General features: G+C 45.1%; 1 protein-coding gene across 1 annotated transcript in view; it reads right to left on the bottom strand.

Moving 5' to 3' along the window:
* The window catches only part of LOC147096328 (E3 ubiquitin-protein ligase TRIM69-like), a 240911-nt gene that overhangs the window by 203697 nt on the left and 16681 nt on the right, over positions 1-20533 (bottom strand). Inside the window, 6 exon segments of the mRNA XM_085973806.1 lie at positions 8411-8526; positions 8624-8646; positions 9805-10038; positions 10131-10226; positions 10317-10781; positions 16742-16833. Of these exon segments, the coding sequence (XP_085829932.1) occupies positions 8411-8526; positions 8624-8646; positions 9805-10038; positions 10131-10226; positions 10317-10781; positions 16742-16833 (1026 nt within the window).

The following is a 20533-nucleotide window of genomic DNA, read 5'->3' as shown; positions in this document are numbered from 1 at the left end:
ATAGAGCATTTAGTTTTGTCTTTTTACCATTTTTCCCTACTTTGACCCCACTTTCTGATGCACTCTTATGTGTATACGCTCTGTCCCTTCCTGTCACACCCTGATTATCATTACCCCTATCGCTACCCTGCACTTTTGCCTTCTCATTTTTCTTTGACTTTTTTAATTTCCGCTCAGCGTATCCCTCCCCCCGCCACACTATTTAGTTTAAAGCCCTATCTACAGCCCTAGTTATGCAATTCGCCAGGACACTGGCCCCAGCCTGGTTCGAATGAAGCCCGTCCCGACGGAACAGCTCCCACTTATCCCAGTACTGGTGCCAGTGCCCCAAGAATCGAAACCCATTTCTCCAACACCAATGTTCGAGCCACTCGTTCATCTCTCTGATCCTATTTACCCTGTGTCAATTTGCTCATGGCTCAGGTAGTAATCCAGAGGTTATTACCGTTGTGGTTCTGCTTTTTAATTTAGCCCCTAGCTGCTCATACTCCCTCAACAGAACCTCTTTCTTTGTCCTACCTATGTCATTGGTACCTACATGGACCACGACAATTGGATCTGTCCCCTCCTACTCTAAGTTCCTCTCCAGCCCAGAGGAGAGGTCCTTTACCGTGGTAGCGGGCAGGCAACACAGCCTTCGGGACTCACGCTCTTGTCTGCAGAGAACAGTGTTTATCCCCCTAAATGTACAGTCCCCTATCACTAGCACATTTATTTTTGCTCCCCCACTTGCATGGCTCCCTGTACCATGGTGCTGTGGTCAGTTTGCTCATCCTCGCTGCAGTCCCTGCTCTCACCCACACAGAGACTAATAACTCGTAACTATTTGACCAGAGCAAGGGCTGAGTCTCATCCACCACTAACTCCTGGGTCCCCATACCTGCCTCGCTCGTAGTCACAACCACCTGTCCCTGACCACGGACCAAATTTGAATTAATTAATCTAAGGGGTGTGACTGCCTCCTGGAACACAGCGTCCAGGTAACTCGCCCCCTCCCTGATGTGTCTCAGGGTTTGAAGCTCGGACTCCAGCTCATCAATACGGAGCCGAAGTTCCTCGAGCAACCAAAATGGTGTCCACCAGCTCCCACATGGTGGAGCAGTAATACATCGCCTGCCCTGGCATCTCTGGAATCTTATAAATTGGCGAGCTTAGTCAGGAAGTTGATTGACAGCTGATTCTTTTATAAACTATTCGGTGCAGGCAAGATCCTAGGACTGGCGTGGTTAGCGCGCCCTGGTCAGTTAAGGAAGGAAAACCTTCGAGGGGTTAGGACACTGTGACCCACCAGTATTAATAGCAACAAGTTAGTACAATTGACGGGCTAGACAGAAGTTGAGCATGTCACAGATAAAGAGTTGAGAAAATTATGTTTAACTGATTTAGTATCGTTTCTGACGAGTCAAGAAGCAGAGTCATATCAGAAGGTGATAGAGAGGGTCCAGAGTCAAGGGACTCTGGGAAAGGTCGAATTAGACAAAGGGGAGCACTGGGCAGGCTGTGCAGCCCATTTCTGTGCACAGCAGAGTGAAGTAAGAGAAGGAAAACATTTAGCCACACAGAGAATAAGAGAAGGGGAACATTTGGAAATGCAGAAAATAATAGAGGGAAAAAGAATGCCAGCAGCTAGAAACCAGGTATCTGGGAACTCAGCAAAGGAACGAAATAAACAGGGAATTGTGAAAACAGGAAAAGCTGCTGAGACGGCAGATCAAAAGGCGAAAAAAAGAAACTTAAAGTTGTATGATCTGTCTGTACCTGTAATCTCACGGTCAATATATGATCTGTCTGTATCAGGAATCTCATGTTCACTGTATGATCTGTCTGTACCAGTAATCTCACGGTCACTGTATGATCTGTCTGTACCAGTAATCTCACGGTCACTGTATGATCTGTCTGTACCAGTAATCTCACGGTCACTGTATGATCTGTCTGTACCAGTAATCTCATGGTCATTGTATGATCTGTCTGTACCAGTAATCTCACGGTCACTGTATGATCTGTCTGTACCAGTAATCTCACGGTCAATGTATGATCTGACTGTACCAGTAATCTCACGGTCACTGTATGATCTGTCTGTACCAGTAATCTCATGGTCATTGTATGATCTGTCTGTACCAATAATCTCATGGTCACTGTGTGATCTGTCTGTACCAATAATTTCATAGTCACGGTATGTTCTGTCTGTACCAGTAATCTCACGGTCACTGTATGATCTGTCTGTACCAGTAATCTCATGTTCACTGTATGATCTGTCTGTATCAGGAATCTCATGTTCACTGTATGATCTGTCTGTACCAGTAATCTCATGGTCACTGTGTGATCTGTCTGTATCAGGAATCTCATGTTCACTGTATGATCTGTCTGTACCAATAATCTCATGGTCACTGTGTGATCTGTCTGTACCAATAATCTCATAGTCACGGTATGTTCTGTCTGTACCAGTAATCTCATGGTCACTGTATGATCTGTCTGTACCAGTAATCTCATAGTCACTGTGTGATCTGTCTGTACCAGTAATCTCACGGTCACTGTATGATCTGTCTGTACCAGTAATCTCACTGTCACTGTATGATCTGTCTGTACCAGTAATCTCACAGTCACTGTATGATCTGTCTGTACCAGTAATCTCACGGTCACTGTATGATCTGTCTGTCCCAGTAATCTCACAGTCACTGTATAATCTGTCTGTACCAGTAATCTCACGGTCACTGTATGATCTGTCTGTACCAGTAATCTCACGGTCACTGTATGATCTGTCTGTCCCAGTAATCTCACGGTCACTGTATGATCTGTCTGTACCAGTAATCTCACGGTCACTGTATGATCTGTCTGTACCAGTAATCTCACTGTCACTGTATGATCTGTCTGTACCAGTAATCTCACAGTCACTGTATGATCTGTCTGTACCAGTAATCTCACGGTCACTGTATGATCTGTCTGTCCCAGTAATCTCACAGTCACTGTATGATCTGTCTGTCCCAGTAATCTCACGGTCACTGTATGATCTGTCTGTACCAGTAATCTCACGGTCACTGTATGATCTGTCTGTCCCAGTAATCTCACGGTCACTGTATGATCTGTCTGTACCAGTAATCTCACGGTCACTGTATGATCTGTCTGTACCAGTAATCTCACAGTCACTGTATGATCTGTCTGTACCAGTAATCTCACAGTCACTGTATGATCTGTCTGTCCCAGTAATCTCATGGGCATTGTATGATAAGAACATAAGAAATAGGAGCAGGAGTCGGCCATTCGGACCTTCGAGCCTGCTCCACCATTCAATGAGATCGTGGCTGATCTTTTGCCACAACTCCATTCACCGGCTTTATCGCCATATCCCTTGATGCCCTTACTAGTCAGAAATCTATCGACTTCTGTTTTGAATATACCCAATGACTGAGCCTCCACAGCCCTCTGGGGTAGAGAATTCCAAAGATTCATGGGAAACATTCTCCCAGCATCCACCCTATCAAGCCCTGTAATAATTCTGTGCTTCAATGAGATCCCCTCTCATTCTTCTGAATTCAAGAGAATTCAGGCCTAGTTTACTCAATCTCTTCTCATACGACAGTCCCGCCCTCCCAGGAATCAATCTCGTGAACCTTCGTTGCACTCCCTCTATGGCAAGCACATCCTTCCTTAGGTAAGGAGACCAACATTGTAATGTCACGGTCACTGTATGATAATAAGAACTTAAGAACATAAGAAAATGCAAAATAGGAGCAGGAGTCGGCCATTTGGCCCTTCGAGCCTGCTCCGCAATTCAAGAAGATTATGGCTGATCTGCTGCCTCATCTCCACTTTCCTGCACTATCCCCACATCCCTTGATTCTCCTAATATTCAAAAATCTATCGATCTCTGCCTTCAATATACTCAACGACTTAGGTACCACAGTTCTCTGGGGTGGAGAATTCCAAAGATTCACCACCCTCTGAGTGAACAAATTTCTCCTCATCTCAGTCCGAAATGGCCCACTCCTTATTCTGAGACTGTGACCCCTAGTTCTAGACTCGCCAGCCACGGGAAATATCCTCCCCGCATCTACCCTGTCAAGCCCTGCAAGAATTTTGTATGTTTCAATGAGATCACTTCTCATTCTTCTAAACTCTAGAGAATATGGGTCTAGTCTACTCAACCTCTCCTCATAGGACAATCACCCCATCCCAGGAACCAGTCTGGTGAACCTTCGTTGCACTCGCTCTATGACATGTAAAACCTTCCTTAGGTAAGGAGACCAGAACTGTTTACAATACTCCAGGTGTGGTCTTACTAGAGCCCTATATAATTGCAGTAAGACATCTTTACTCTTATACTCCAATACTCTTGTAATAAAGGCCAACATACCATTTGCTTTCCTAATTGCTTGCTGTACTTGCATGTTAATTTTCAGTGATTTGTGTACAAGGACACCCACGTCCCAATGAACACCAACATTTCACAATCCCTCACCATTTATAAAATAAGCTGCTTTGCTATTTTCCTACCAAAGTGGATAACTTCACATTTGTCCACGTTATATTTCATTTGCCATGTTCTTGCCCACTCACTTAGCCTGTCTATATCCTTGAAACCTCCTTGCATTCTCCTCACAAATTACATTCCTACCCAGCTTTGAATCATCAGCAAACATGGATATATTACATTTGGTCCCCCTCATCCAAATCATTAATATCAACTGTGAATAGCTGAAGCCCCAGCACTGATCATTGCGGTATCTGGCTAGTTACAGATTGCTAACCCGAAAATGACCCGTTTATTCCTACTCTCTGTTTTCTGTCCGTTAACCAATCCTCAATCCATGCTACTATATTAGCCCCAATCCCATGAGCCCTAATTTTGGTTAACAACCTCTTGTGTGGCACCTGATAGAATGCCTTCTGAAAATCCAAAGACACCACATCCACCGGTTCCCCCTTATCGATTCTGCTAGTTACAACATCAAAAAACTCGAACCGATTTGTCAAACACGATTTCCCTTTAATAAATCCGTGTAGACTCTGCCCAATCCTATTATTATTTTCTAGGTGCCCTGTAATCACAACGTTAATAATAGATTCCAGCAATTTCCCTACTAATGTCGTCAGGCTAACTGGTCTGTAATTCCCCGTTTTCTCACTCCCAGCTCCCTTAAATGGTGGGGGTACATTTGCTACTTTCCAATCGCGGGAACCATTCCAGAATCTGATCTGTCTGCATCAGGAATCTTACGGTCACTGTAAGATCTGTCTGTACCAGTAATCTCATGGTCATTGTATGATCTGTCTGTACCAATAATCTCATGGTCACTGTGATCTGTCTGTACCAGTAATCTCACAGTCACAGTGTGATCTGTCTATAGCAGTAATCTCACGGTCACTGTATGATCTGTCTGTACCAGTAATCTCACGGTCACTGTATGATCTGTCTGTACCAGTAATCTCACGGTCATTGTATGATCTGTATGTACCAATAATCTCATGGTCACTGTGTGATCTGTGTATAGCAGTAATCTCATGGTCATAGTATGATCTGTCAGTACAGGTAATCTCATGATCACTGTATGACCTGTCTGTACCAGTAATCGCATGGTCACTGTATGATCTGTCTGTACCAGTAATCTCATGGTCACTGTATGACCTGTCTGTGCCAGTAATCTCACGGTCACTGTGTGATCTGTCTATACCAGTCATCTCACGGTCACTGTGTGATCTGTATGTACCAGTAATCTCATGGTTACTATATGACCTGTCTGTACCAGTAATCTCACGGTCACTGTATGAACTCTCTGTACCAGTAATCTCATGGTCAGTGTATGTCCTGTCTGTACCAGTAATCTCTCAGTCACTGTGTGATCTGTCTGTAGCAGTAATCTCACGGTCACTGTATGATCTGTCTGTACCAGTAATCTCACGGTCACTGTATGATCTGTCTACCAGTAATCTCACGGTCACTGTATGTATTGGGTGGTTTAATATGATTGAACAGTTTAATAATTTTCACTCATTATTTCCTAGTTTTCAAGCTTGTTTAAAGTGGTCTTAATACAGATTATTCTGTAAAAAGCCACCTTTTTTGTTTTATTTTTATGCCAAACTGGGATGAACAAATTCTGTAGCTCATCCATTCGGTCTTTGAATGTTTGCCATTGCCTATCCACAGTCAACCCTTTGAGTGCCATTCCCCAATCAATCCTACCCAACTCGCTCCTCAGACCATCGTAGTTTCCTTTATTTAAATTGAGGACCCTAGTCTCTGAGTCAACTCATTCATTCTCCATCTTAATGAAGAATTCGATCATATTATGATCGCTCAGACCCAAGGGGCCTCGTACAACAAGATTGCTAATTAATCCTTTGTCGTTACATAATACCCGTCACGGTTACTGTCTGATCTGTCTGTCCCAGTAATCTCAGTCACTGTCTGATCTGTCTGTCCCAGTAATCTCACGGTCACTGTATGATCTGTCTGTCCCAGTAATCTCACGGTCACTGTATGATCTGTCTGTCCCAGAAATCTCACGGTCACTGTATGATCTGTCTGTACCAGTAATCTCAGTCTCTGTAATAGTGGGTGGATCAATATGATTGAAAAGTATTAAACCGACTTCTCATTATTTCCAAGTTTTCAAGATCCTTTAACGGGGTTTGGATACAGATTATTTGGTAAAAAGCCAATGTATATTTAGCGTATTAGGGAACAAACACCAAACAGGATCAAGAATACATCCCGCAGATGGAGGGAGGAAAAGAGCTGCCACAGGGGAAAAGGTAAGGAAGGGCAGTGAATAAATAATTCAAGGGAAAATGTACAGAAAAAGAGGATGAAGCAGCTGTGGTCCACAACGCGATCAGTCTGAACAGCAGCCTGGACAGGAACTCAAGCAAAGCTGGTACAATCAGGCAGGCCCCAGATTCAGAGACACCCCCAAGTGGAAAAGACTCCCTGGAGACAGCAAACCGACATCACCCTGAATACAGTCCATCAATCAAATTATATCCACGAATCTCAACAGACTCCAGCACATAATCAGACAGAACAAAACTGACTGACAGACATAAAAGAACAGCTGGAAGCACCATTTCTACAGGAGATCCTCCTCACCACCCTCAGAACACACCAAGTTTGTGAGTGAGTGGGTGGGACCAATGCTGGCCGCTTTCTACTGACCCAAGAGCAGAGGATAGTCACACTAATCAACAGGAACCTTCCCATTACTCTGAGACACGCATTCCTGGAGAAGGAGGCCACTCCATCCTAAAGAATCTCGAATAACAGGAGAACCCAAAGTGAAGCTTCAGTTCTGTGTCCTGAATGAGGTGTCCGCACATTCCCCACATCAGCAATCCTCACACTCGCCCACGAATGGATGGCACAGTAACCATGAGTGGAGACCTAAACTGTGCTCTTCACTCCCAACGGGACAAGCTTCCAGTGGACACAGGGCATTAGGACAAGCAGCCGGAGCAATCTGGGAAAAATAGTGACCTGGTCCCACGCCAACTAATAGGTCCCCTACCGAGTTTTACAAGGCCCTAATCGCGGAGCTTACTCTCCCGCTACTGAAACCCCGCACTATGCGCTGGAGACAAGGACACAGACACACTTAACTTAGTCACAATCATGTTAATACATATGAACAGAAAGGTCACCACCATTGCTCACTGTAGAAAATTAAATCCCTCCTCAATGCGGACAAGAAAATATTGGCCAATATCTTAACCTCCAGATATCTCCGGACTGGTCCATGCAAACAAATAGGCTTCATACGGGGCCGCACGTGGAGGCAAAGCACCAGCGGTTATTCAATGTGATGCACCATTGTCATACCTCTACCCTGAAACTATCCCTGGATGTATAAGCCATAATTGTCTAGGGCGAGTGGAATGATTCAAGGCAATTGAGAGAATAAGCCTTGGTGACACTTTCAGCAATCCAGTGCTTGCTCCCCAGGTCCACAGTGAGCACCAGCTAACTCTATACCCCTCGCCACTCCTCCCTCAACAGGCAGAGAAAGCCTCGCTCCCAGGTTTCCTGTCCTGACCTTGGTCACGGACATGAGTTTGACACACAAGATGGAGATGGATCAGGAGATGAGTATTGTAGAGGAAGAAAGGTTCAGCTGGGAAGGGCGGTGTTTCCTGTTGCTAAAGTGTGCAAAGTATCGATGGGTTCTGGAGGCTGTGGTTCATCTGAGGGTCCCTGTGTTGGTCATGTTCGGGGAGCTGACATTTTCAGCTGACCAGTCGATGCTTTATAGAAGATGGATTTGGTGCGTGAATAACACTAACTCCATCCAGGCCCGCTTTTAACCGCGTTCATTTGCAACTACTTAGTACTAAAAGATACTATCTATGATATTTTATGTATAACGAATCAAATTATGAGAGATATAAATCAGGCCAAAGGAACTGATATGAGTTTTACCGGGGTTAATGGAATCCAGCATTTCACTCCACACTGCGTACGGTAAAGGGCCGTTGAATTTTTCGATAGACAGGGTGGCATCTGCTAATGTCAGTAAATTACCGTCCTCACTAATCCTGCAAATATCAAACAATTGGTTATAAATTGATCATAAACACTTTTCTGAGCTATTTTACCAAACTGTGCGGAGTTTCAGTAAAGAGCATGGCCTACCTCCTCTTCTGACGAGTTTCTTCCTGAAATAAATAAAACACAATCTGAGTTGACAGAGACTGAGCGTCTATATCGGGACAGCAGAAATTACACCCAGATTGTTACAAGCTGCTGATAATTCCCAATTCTCACTGCTGCCCACACACAGGTAGAAAGAGGATATTACAAAAAGGATACAGAAGCACAGGAGAACGTATAAAAGAGATTTACAAGAATGATACCAGAACTGCGAGGGTACAACTAACAGGAAAGAGTGAACAGGAAAGATTATTCTCTAGAAAAGGGAAGACTGAGAGGAGACCTGAGCGAGGTCTTTAACATTATGAAAGGATTCGATGGGGCAGATGTAGAGAAGATGTTTCCACTTGTGGGGAGTCTAAAGCGAGGGGTCATAAATATAAGAGAGTCAGTAATGAATCCAAAGGAGAATTCAGGAGAAATCTCTTTACTCAGAGAGTGTTTAGAATGTGGAACTCGCTACCACAAGTTGAGGAGAATAGCACAGATGTATTTAAAAGGGAGCGAGATCAGTACATGAGGGAGAAAGGAACAGAAGGATATATTGATAGGGTGAGATGAAGTAAGGTGGGAGGAGGCTCGTGTGGAGCATAAACACTGACATTGATCTGATGGGCCGAATGGCCGGTCTCTGTGCTGTAAAATTCTGTGTAATTCTATGAGCGGCATATTTGAAAACAGGCCAGTGGAAATTACACAAAAAATTATTAAATGCTTCTGATAGAAACAGGATATAGTTGAAAAATCTTATTAGAGTATCAGATACTAGAAATCAACATCAGTGTCACTCACAGACACAGTGCCTCTCACACCCACCCTACCAGACACACCCACACACTCACAACATGGGACTGGAACTGGATTGGAATGTGAGTTTCAGGAGAATATTAAACTTGGGCACCACAGAAATAATTACAGACTAAACATCAAGATCACAGCTACTCATTCCCGGGGAGGTTGCAGGTATTCCCGGGATCCTGTAGATTTTGTGGGAGGCCGATTAGTTCGGTGAAAATAGCAGCTCCGCCCAGGATAGACAAAACAATCGATCGGTTTAAATCAGTGACGAATTATTGGGAAAATGCTGCATTTTTGTCAAAATTCTCGCCCGTCAACTTGTGACTGTGAACTTTCACTGAACTAAACTGAAATATAATCCTCACCTTCAGAAATGTCAGCTCGTCTTTTTGCTCCATCTGTTTCTGCAACTTTGAGAGTTTCTCCTGAATAGAATTTAAATTCTCTTGAATCTGTCGAAGATTTTCCTCCATTGTTTCTAGAATCTTCCCCTCTTGTTCCCTGAGATCTCTGATTAAACGCTGCTCTTTCTCACTGAGAATCTGGTGCATTTTAGCGAACTCGGATGTGATGCAGGTCTGCAGACTACTCGACTGTTCCTACCAAATGAAATGTGAAAAATGATACGTTTTCCGCATTAAAACCAAAAAAACCCGAATCAAACTTCGAAAATCAGCACAGGGCGATTTACCCTAATTTCGGAAATCTTCTGTTTCTGCCGCCGCTCCGCGTCTAGAGCCGCCGATTTCTTCTTTGTGAGAGAATCTAAGGAAGATTTCACCTGATCCTGGGATTGGGAGAGAAAATCACAGAATAAAAGTGTTAGACAATGAAAATGTGATAAAATAATCAGGTGATCAAATCTGTTCCCTTTTACCTTGTAGATTCCAACAGCTTCTTTAATGGGCTTGAAGCGGTGCTCTCTGTGTTCCCGCGCATCTCTACAAGTGTAACAGATCAATTTCTTGTCAGTTTCACAAAACAGCTTCAGTTCTTCCTGATGTTCCTCACAGTGAAGTTTACTTTCCTTCTCTTTCGGATTCAGGTTTAATTTTCGGGCTTTCTCGGCCAGATTCGCTAAGGCCCGATTTACCCTGAGCTTTATTTCCGGAAACTCCTCTCTACATTCCGGGCAGGAGTTTGTCTCCTTATTTTCCCAACACTGTGTGATACAGGAGCGGCAGAAGTTGTGCCCACACTCCAGTGAAATCGGATCGGTGAAGAAATCAAGACAAATGGGACAAATTGCCTCCTCGGTCCAACTCTCGGCCTGCTGTCTGGAAGCCATGTTCACCCTCAGCACTTCCTGATTCAAACCGCTTTCAGTTTCGATGTTTCTCTGCTGCCGAACACCTTCAGCTCAGCGATTTCAGCCTATCAGAGCACGGAGGGGAATAACTGAACCCTGGCCGGGAGGGTGAAGGTTCCTGGAGTGTGGGCAGTGGGGGGAGGGAGAGAGAGGGAGGGAGGAGGCGGAGATGGGCGGGGATCGAGATTCCAGGGCACTTTGCTCCAGACTGAACTCACTGCCGACTACAAACCCTCTGGTGACACACGGTGTGAGATAGAGATCCATAAACTGAATTGTGTTAATGATTGCAGCCGCTCACCCTAAAACACAAAGTACCGCAAATGTCAAGGAGTGATTTTAGATGACAGGCACAGAGAAGATCTTTAGAGGGATTGAAGCATTGAGGATCGATTTTATCTGCTAGAAAGAACGACTTGCATTTATATAGCGCCTTGGAAGGTAGCAAATGTAACCCCACTATTTAGGAAAGGAGGGGGAGAGAAAACGGGGAACTAGAGACCAGTTAGCCTGACATCAGTAGCGGGGGCAATGCTGGAATCTATTATTGAGGATGTGGTAACGGGGCACTTAGAAAATAATAATAGGATTGGACAGAGTCATCACAGATTAATGAAAGGGAAATCGTGTTTAACAAATCTGTTAGAGTTTTTTGAGTTATAACTAGCAGAATAGAAAAGGGGGAACCAGTGGATGTGGTGTATTTGGATTTTCAGAAGGCATTCGATAAAGTGACACACAAGAGGTTATTAAACATGGGATTTGGGATAATATACTAGCATGGATTGAGGATTGGTTAACGGGCAGTAAACAGAGTGTAGGAATAAACTGTTCATTTTTGGGTTGGCAGGCTGTAACTAGTGGGGTACTGCAAGGATCAGTGCTTGGGCCTCAGCTGTTCACAATCTACATCAATGATTTGGATGAGGGGACCAAATGTAACATATCCAAGTTTGCTGATGATACAAAGCTAGGTGGGAATGTAAGTTGTGAGGAGGATGCAAGGAGGCTTCAAGGGGATATAGACAGGCTAAGTGAGTGGGCAAGAACATGGCAAATGGAATATAATGTGGAGAAATGTGAAGTTATCCACTTTGGTAGGAAAAATAGAAAAGCAGAGTATTTTTTAAATGGTGAAAGATTGTGAAATGTTGGTGTTCAGAGGGACCTGGGTGTCCTTGTACACGAATCACTGAAAGTTAACATGCAGGTACAGCAAGCAACTAGGAAAGCAAATGGTATGTTGGCCTTTATTACAAGAGGATTTGAGTATAAGAGTAAAGACGTCTCACTGCAATTATATAGGGCCCTGGTGAGACCACACCTGGAGTATTGTGTACAGTTTTGGTCACCTTAACTAAGGAAGGATATACTTGTCATAGAGGGAATAAACAAAGGTTCACCAGACTGGTTCCTGGGATGGGGGATTGTCCTATGAGGAGAGATTGAGTAGACTAGGCCTATATTCTCTAGAGTTTAGAAGAATGAGAGGTGATCTCATTGAAACATACACAATTCTTACAGGGCTTGACAGGGTAGATGCAGGGAGGATGTTTCCCCTGGCTGGGGAGTCTAGAACCAGGGGTCACAGTCTCAGAATAAGGGGTCGGCCATTTAGGACTGAGATGAGGAGAAATTTCTTCATTCAGAGGGTGATGAATCTTTGAAATTCTCTACCCCAGAGGGCTGTGGAGGCTCAGTCGTTGAGTATATTCAAGACAGAGATCGATAGATTTTTGAATATTAAGGGAATCAAGGGATATGGGGATAGTGCAGGAAAGTGGAGATGAGGTAGAAGATCAGCCATGATCTTATTGAATGGCAGAGCAGGCTCGAAGGGCCAAATGGCCGACTCCTGCTCCTATTTCTTATGTTCTTATGTGAAGATGCAGTGGATTTTCTGTCGAGGCCGGGTCCTCCCAGGAAACTCCATAACACAGGCCTCTGTGCTCAATGGATCCTTCCCAGGGACACTGGCCCAGAAAAAAACATCAACTGATGCTGGAAGGCCTTGGAGTGTCAACTTTCCTCCAATATTCGGAGGAATTTCTTTACATGGAGATTGGTGAGAATGGGGAACTCGCTGCCTCATTGGGTGGTTGAAGTTGAGAGCATTGATGCATTGAAAGTGAGGCTTGAAATCCAAGATGACTTTATACTGTACAGAGTGTATTTCGAGCTTGTTTCATATATGTTTGAGTAAATGGAGTTTGTTTTCGGAAATAGAAAAGATTCTGGAGATACTCAAACTGTGTGTCGGGTATTTTGGGTCTGTGGATTCACATCTCAGGCAGTGCTGCCCTCCCAGTCCCTGAGACGCTGTTTGATCGCAAGTCTGTCATTGTTACAAAGTGCATTACTGCCACCTGCTGGCAGGATATCAGTGCTGCAGGAAAGAATTCCCCATTAAAAAAGGCCCAAGAAGCGGTGACTGTCTCTGAAGGTTCACAGGCACGATGGGCCGAATGGCCTCCTTCTGTGCTGTATCATCCTCTGATTCTTATGTATTCTTACACTTGGATCTGATCAAATCCACCTTCTCAAAATTGATTTCATTCAATCCCATTGTTTGATTACACGTTCCAGGGCCCTCACTGGGAAAGATTAGCTAGAAAATGCCACATTAATATCCACAATCATGTGGGAAATATACACACATTAGGATTCGCCATTAATGTGCAGGGTTTGATATATGCTGCAGTATTTAGCTTGCTTTGAATTGCCCGACATAAACCAATATGATTGACACCAGGGCATTGTTGTGGCCACAGAGCGAGTTCAGTCGAGTAATGGTGGAGAACAAGTGATTGGAGAACTCGGGAACTGAACAGGATCGCTGTCAGTCTTGGTCTCAAGACTCTGTCTTGGGCAAGTCAACTCCAGTCTGCTGCACTCCTGGTGTGTCGGTTCTTCTGGCGAATATCGCGATGGCATTCACTCTGCGGGGCAAAATGGGTGTCGCTCAACTCTCTCTGCGGACCTGGTTAGACTGGACAGAGGCTCATAGGGTCACGGAGCTCTGTAAGATCGCTTGTGAGAGCCGGACTTTCCATCTCAAATGTGTCCTTATATATTTCTCACTCCCGTTTCCTGAGTTCACTGTTAACTCCCGCCTTTGTCTCTAAAATGACATCTACTCGTCTGTCTCTTCCAAACGGCCGCTTATGAGCAGCTCTGATAATGTAGTAACAACAGGAAATGCTGGAAACACTCAGCAGGCCAGGCAGCCTCCCTCGCTCGGGGTCAGAGAGGGGAAGGTCAGAGGGGAGAGAGAAAACACAGCAGGGGGTGAGATTGGAAGATGGGATGGGGTCAGAGGAAAGTGAAGGGGAAGAAGGTTCCGGAGGGGCGCTGGTGTCCAAGAGTTGTTGAAGCTTGTGATCCTTGACATCAGAAAGGAAGAAAACAAGTTTTTTGTTGAAGTGCCGGATGAGGTGAAGGATGAAATGGAACTGTGGACCAGGACAGCTTTGAGATAGAGTGCGTTGGTGTTGCTGAATGGAGAGGGCGAGAGTGTTGATGTGGTGACGCATGGCGTTGAGCCTGGATCTCAGGATGTGGCGAGAGCAGTAGTTCGAGGAACGCTGAATATCTCGGAGATATCTGTAATCCTGGGGGGATCCAAAACACGAAGGGTGGAATTTCAGTCGGAATCCACGTGGAATAAGTCGGAACCGGAGACAGTTGCTGAGGAAAGAGATGTGGCTGTGAAAAGGCATCTTGGCAGATACCTGATCAAACACGAGAAGGGAAACCGAAAGCAATGAAGATGAACAAGGTTGAAGAGACAAACGGAAATCCCGTCGGAGAGAAGAGCAGAACTTCTTCAAGGTGGGCATTCCGAGGAGAGAAGTGGCAGTGAACCAAACACCAATACAACAGCAAAATACTGCGGGTGCTGGAAATCTGAAATAACAACAGAAAATGCTGGAAACATTCAGCAGGTCAGGCAGCATCTGATAATGTAGCGTTAGTTCATCATGACAGGGATTAGGAATCTTGCCATTAGGCACTTTACAGCTTCCGGCCTCAACACTGAGTTCAAGAACTTCAGCTCATAACCACCGTCACCATTCTGCTGGAACCATTCACACCTCCTCTGGACCCACCTTTGGTTATTCACAATATATATAAATGATTTAAACAAGGGAACTAGATGTAATATCTCCAAGTTTGCAGACGACACAAAGCTGGGTGGGCGTGTGTGCTGTGAGGAGGATGCAGAGAAACTCCAGTATGATTTAGACAGGTTGGGTGATTGGGCAGATGCAGTATAATGAGGATAAATGCGAGGTTATCCACTTCGATGGCAAGAACAGGGAGACAGATTATTATCTGAACGACAATAGATTGGGAAAAGGGGAAGTGCAAGGAGACCTGGGTGTCCTTGTGCACCAGTCGCTGAAGGTAAGCATGCAGGTGCAGCAGGCGGTTAAGAAGGCAAATGGTATGATGGCCTTCATAGCGAGAGGATTCGAGTACAGGAGCAAGGATGTCTTGCTGCAGTTGTACAGGGCCTTGGTGAGGCCACACCTTGAGTATTGTGTGCAGTTTTGGTCGCCTTATCTGAGGAGGGATGTTCTTGCCATGGAGGGAGTGCAGCGAAGATTCACCAGACTGATACCTGGGATGGCAGGAATGACATGTGAGGAGAGATTGGGTCGATTAGGCTTATATTCACTAGAGTTTAGAAGAATGAGAGGGGATCTCATTAAGCCTTATAAAATTCTAACAGGACTAGACAGACTAGATGCAGGAAGGATGTTCCCAATGGCGGGGGAGTCCATAACCAGGGGTCACAGTCTAAGGATAAGGGGTAAGCCATTTAGGACTGAGGTGCGGAGGAACTTCTTCACCCAGAGAGTGGTGAACCTGTGGAATTCTCTGCCACTCAGGGCAGTTGAGGCCAATTCATTAAATATATTCAAGAAGGAGTTGGATATATTTCTTGAGCCTAAATGGATCAAAGGATATGGGGAGAAGGCAGGGACAGGGTACTGAATTTGGATGATCAGCCATGATCTCATTGAATGGCGGAGCAGGAGCAGGCTAGAAGGGCCGATTGGCCTACTCCTGCTCCTATCTTCTATGTTTCTATGTTTCTTTACTTGTCCCATTACCACCCTCGTTTGCTTTGCACCATTATCCCTTTTGATATTTATTCACTCCAGCCCCCCACCCTATCACAGACCCTCCCTTTTGTTATTTCCCAGCGCGCCCACCCCTCCCCCCTTCCCCTGGCTCTGTACTTGCTTACAGATTGTTAAATCTCCAACCCTTTCCAGTTCTGACCAAAGGTCACCGACCTGAAACGTTCTGTTTTTCCCTCCACTGATGCTGCCTGATCTGCTGGGTGTTTCCAGTATTTTCTGTTTTTATTAGGGATTAGGAATGTTAATGTGCGATATATAACGTTGTAACAGCGTAAGAGTAAATACGGTAACAGAGCAGGGAACTGACGAGGCCAATTTAGTGACAATTTAGTGTTAGTTCATGACAGGGAGTTGTGAATTGTCTTTTATTGTGTGACTATATAACTTTGTATCACTGTCAGAGTAAATACGGTAACACCGCAGGGAACTGAAGGAGGATTTGATGGGCGAACCGGGGCTGATCCACCCACAGAAATATCAGCCCAGCAGTTTGAATCAGGAAGCGCTGAAACTCATCCTGGCTTCCAGACACGAGGCGGAGAGTTTCATTGAGGATTGAAATTGTCCCGTTTGTCTTGATTTCTTCACCGATCCGGCTATACTGGAGTGCGGGCACAACTTGTGCCGCGCCTGTGTCACCCGGCCCGCGAACACCAGGAGGCGACAAACTCCTGGCCGGAATGTAGAGGGGAATTTGCAGACAGAAACCTCCGGGTCAATCGGGCCTGAGCGAGTCTGGCCCAGAAAGCGCGAAAATTAAACCTGAATGGGAAAGAGAAGGAAAGTAAACTTCACTGTGTGGAACATCAGGAAGAACTGAAGCTGTTTTGTGAAACTGACCGGAAACTGATCTGTGTGACGGGCCTTGCGGGGAGAGACGGGCAGAGTGACGAGACGCGCCGCTTCCTGCCCATCAATGAAGCTGTTGAGATCTACAGGGTAAAATGAATAAGAGATTCACTTGATCCACTCTTTCACTCGCCTGTTTTCACAAACACTTTTATTCTGTGATTTTCTCTCCCAATCCCAGGATCGGATGAAATCTTCCTTAGATTCTCTCACAGAGAAGAAATCGGCGGTTCTAGAACCGGAATTAAAACAGAAACAGCAGATTTCTGCAGTTAGGGTAAGGTCTCCTCCTGTGCTGATTTATTGGGATCTCGGTTAGTTTTGTTCCCTTTTTCGCGGTACATTAATTATGTTTCACGTTTCATTTGGTAGGAACAGTCGAGCAGTCTGCAGACCCGCATCACATCCGAGTTCGCTAAAATGCACCAGATTCTCAGTGAGAAAGAGCAGAGTTTAATCAGAGATCTCAGGGAACAAGAGGGGAAGATTCTAGAAACAATGGAGGAAAACCTCCGAGAAATTCAAGAGAATGTAGATTCCATTGAGCAAGTATTCTTCGAGTTCCAGATACAAACGGATCAACAAGATATTTCTCAAGGTGAGGGGATTCTCTGATGTGATTTATTCATAAAGGCACAGCCATAAAATAAGAAATAAAAGTTTAAAGTGAGAGGGCCAACATTCCTCTAACACTTGTGAACACAACGGAGCGGGTTAGTTAGTTTCTGGACTTTCCTAGATTCAGTGGGCGATTGTGCTGCTCTCAGTGATACACAACTAACCAATGGGAGGGCAGCAGAATCTCGGGCTCCTCCATTCTCGGAGTGTTGCCAGAGATTCCGCTTTTAGTTGCCGGTTATGTTGGCCCAGAACACAGTATTGGCCTTTACATCACAATGAAATCTGTGTAGTTATATTTACTGATGTACCTGTCGGATTCAGTGTTTTCTGACTGTGCGTGTGTCTATGTGATGGGGGCACATGTCTGGGTGCGCCGGCTGTGTGTACTTGTGTGTGATTATGTGTCCAGGTCCCGCAACGCCGCGATTTTAAAATTCTCATCTTCGTGTTCAAATCCCTCCATGGCCCCTCCCTATCTCTGCAACCTCCTCCAGCCCCACAGCCCTTGCTGATCTCGGCGCTGCTCCAATTCTGGCCTCTTGTGCAGCCCCGATCTCCTTTGCCCCACCATTGGCGGCCGTGCCTTCAGCTGTCTCGGCCCTGAGCTCTGGAATTCCCTCCCTAAACCTCTCCGCCTCTCTCTCTCTCTTTAAGATGCTGTTTATAAACCTACCTCTTTGAGCCAGCTTTTGGCCACCTGCCTAGTTTCTCCTTCTGTCGCCCAGTGTCGCGCCTTGGAAGGATTTACTGTGTTAAAGGCGCTGTATCAATGCAAGCTGTTGCTCCATCTGCTGTGAGATTGCATTCCTGGAGTCGAGAACAAGTGGATGCTGCTGGTTTAGGGAAGTTGGGGATCAGTAATAATAGGGCTAGGGCACGCAGATATAATCCAGTCAACATTTTAAATTCATGCATTCTGCCCTTATTTTCTGGATGATAGTTTGATTTTTTTAATAGTCAGATAACTGAACTTGTAGCAATTTGGGGAGTAGAGTTGCTGGAGCACAGGAGAGTCTGGGCGCTGCAGACCTGAGCAACCTGGAGCTGACAATCTAGTTGCTATTGCGCCCCTGGTGGTGGGAGGGTGTAATAACAGACTTCCAGAGGCAGTTTCTATTATAAATGTGGATATTGGAAATTATAAGGGGAGAAATGTGAAGCAAAAGTCTGACAAAACCTGACTACATGATGCAAGCTCTTGGGGTGGAGCAAGTGGGCACAGATAAATATTGTTTGTGTGTGTGAGAGATTGTGTCCCTGTGTGTTTTAAACTGGGGATGAGCTTCCAAATGCAGACAAAATAGAATTTCCACACACATCTGATTCTATCTTTGTGGATTCAGAGTCTGCAATTATTGAGTGTTTGCCTCAGTGCCATTGCATTCTGCACTGCAGCCTCTTGCTCGCTGCAGTCTGGGCTTTACACTGGCCTCTGCCACTTCAGATCTGTTTATGGTTTATTTCCCGGAATAAGCTGATCGGGAGAGGCGGCAGGACATATTCTGTACAACATCCCTGTACAACTGAGAACATTTATTCAGCAAAGCGCTCATTGTGACTTAATACAATCAAACATTTTATATTTATAGGATTAATGAAATTTGTAATGGAGTATCATTAGCAGGTGGCAATCTGTCTCTCGGGATATTCAAAGGACCTTTACAGTACATGGTGTGGAAAGAAATGATCGACAGCATCAGCCCAGGTAACAGCCCTTACACACCTGTAATCTCTCACTTGGACATTACAGACCCCGCATCTAAAATCTTACTTCACTGAACCACAGTTCATATAATGTGGATAAATGTGAGGTTATCCACTTTGGTGGCAAAAACAGGAAGGCAGATTATTATTTGAATGGCAATAGATTGGGAGAAGGGGAAGTGCAAAGAGACCTGGGTGTTCTTGTGCACCAGTCGCTGAAGGTAAGCATGCAGGTGCAGCAGGCGGTTAAGAAGGCAAATGGTATGTTGGCCTTCGTAGCAAGAGGGTTCGACTGCAGGAACAAGGATGTCTTGCTACAGTTGTACAGGGCCTTGGTGAGACCGCACCTTGAGTATTGTGTGCAGTTTTGGTCGCCTTACCTGAGGAAGGACGTTCTTGCCATGGAAGGAGTGCAGCGAAGATTCACCAGGCTGATACCTGGGATGGCAAGAATGACGTATGAGGAGAGATTGTGTCGATTGGGCTTATACTCACTGGAGTTTAGAAGATTGAGAGGGGATCTCATCGAAACTTATAAAATTCTGTCAGGCCTGGACAGACTAGATGCAGGAAGGATGTTTATGATGGCCGGGGAGTCCAGAACCAGGGGTCATAGTCTAAGGATAAGGGGTAAGCCATTTAGGACTGAAATGAGGAGGAATTTCTTCACCCAGAGAGTGGTGAACCTGTGGAATTCTCTGCCACAGAGGGCGGTGGAGGCCAGTTCATTAAGTATATTCAAAAAAGAGTTGGATATATTTCTTAAGGCTAAAGGGATCAAGGGATATGGGGAGAAGGCAGGGACAGGGTACTGAATTTGGATGATCAGCCATGATCTCATTGAATGGCGGAGCAGGCTCGAGGGGCCGAATGACCTACTCCTGCTCCTATCTTCTATGTTTCTATGTTTCATCCGGCGCTTCAACAAAAAACTTTTTTTCTTCCTTTCAGATGTCAAGGATCACAAGCTTCAACAACTCTTCGACACCAGCGCCCCTCCGGAACCTTCTTCCCCTGGTTGTTTAGTGGTTATGATACCAGACTAAGAACCCAGGGCTCACAAATTCTTTATCCCTTCATAGCAAATTGTAAAGTCGAGTTTAACAGACAAAAAGACCACGAACTCTATTAAGATATTCATACAAACCCAACTAGTTCACTGATATCCTTCAGGGAATGGAATCTGCTCTCTCTGGTTTGGCCAACATGGGACTCCAGCCCACAATATATGGTTTATTACATAAAATATACAGCACAGAAACAGGCCCTTCGGCCTAACCAGTCCATGCCAGCATCTATGCTGCACTCGAGACAACTTCCAGCTTTCTACATCTAGCTCGATCAGCATAGCTCTTCAATTCCCTTCTCCCTCGTGTGCTTATCTAGTTTCCCCTTAAATGTATCTATACTATTCACCTCAACTAGTCCCTGTGGTAGCGAGTTCCACATTCTAACCAC

The sequence above is a fragment of the Somniosus microcephalus genome, unplaced genomic scaffold, assembly GCF_052327205.1.
Source record: "Somniosus microcephalus isolate GS21.2 unplaced genomic scaffold, FLI_Smic_1.0 unresolved_chr1, whole genome shotgun sequence".
Taxonomy (NCBI): domain Eukaryota; kingdom Metazoa; phylum Chordata; class Chondrichthyes; order Squaliformes; family Somniosidae; genus Somniosus; species Somniosus microcephalus.
The sequence above is the reverse complement of the archived record's forward strand: the minus strand, read 5'-3'. Positions and strand labels throughout refer to the sequence as shown.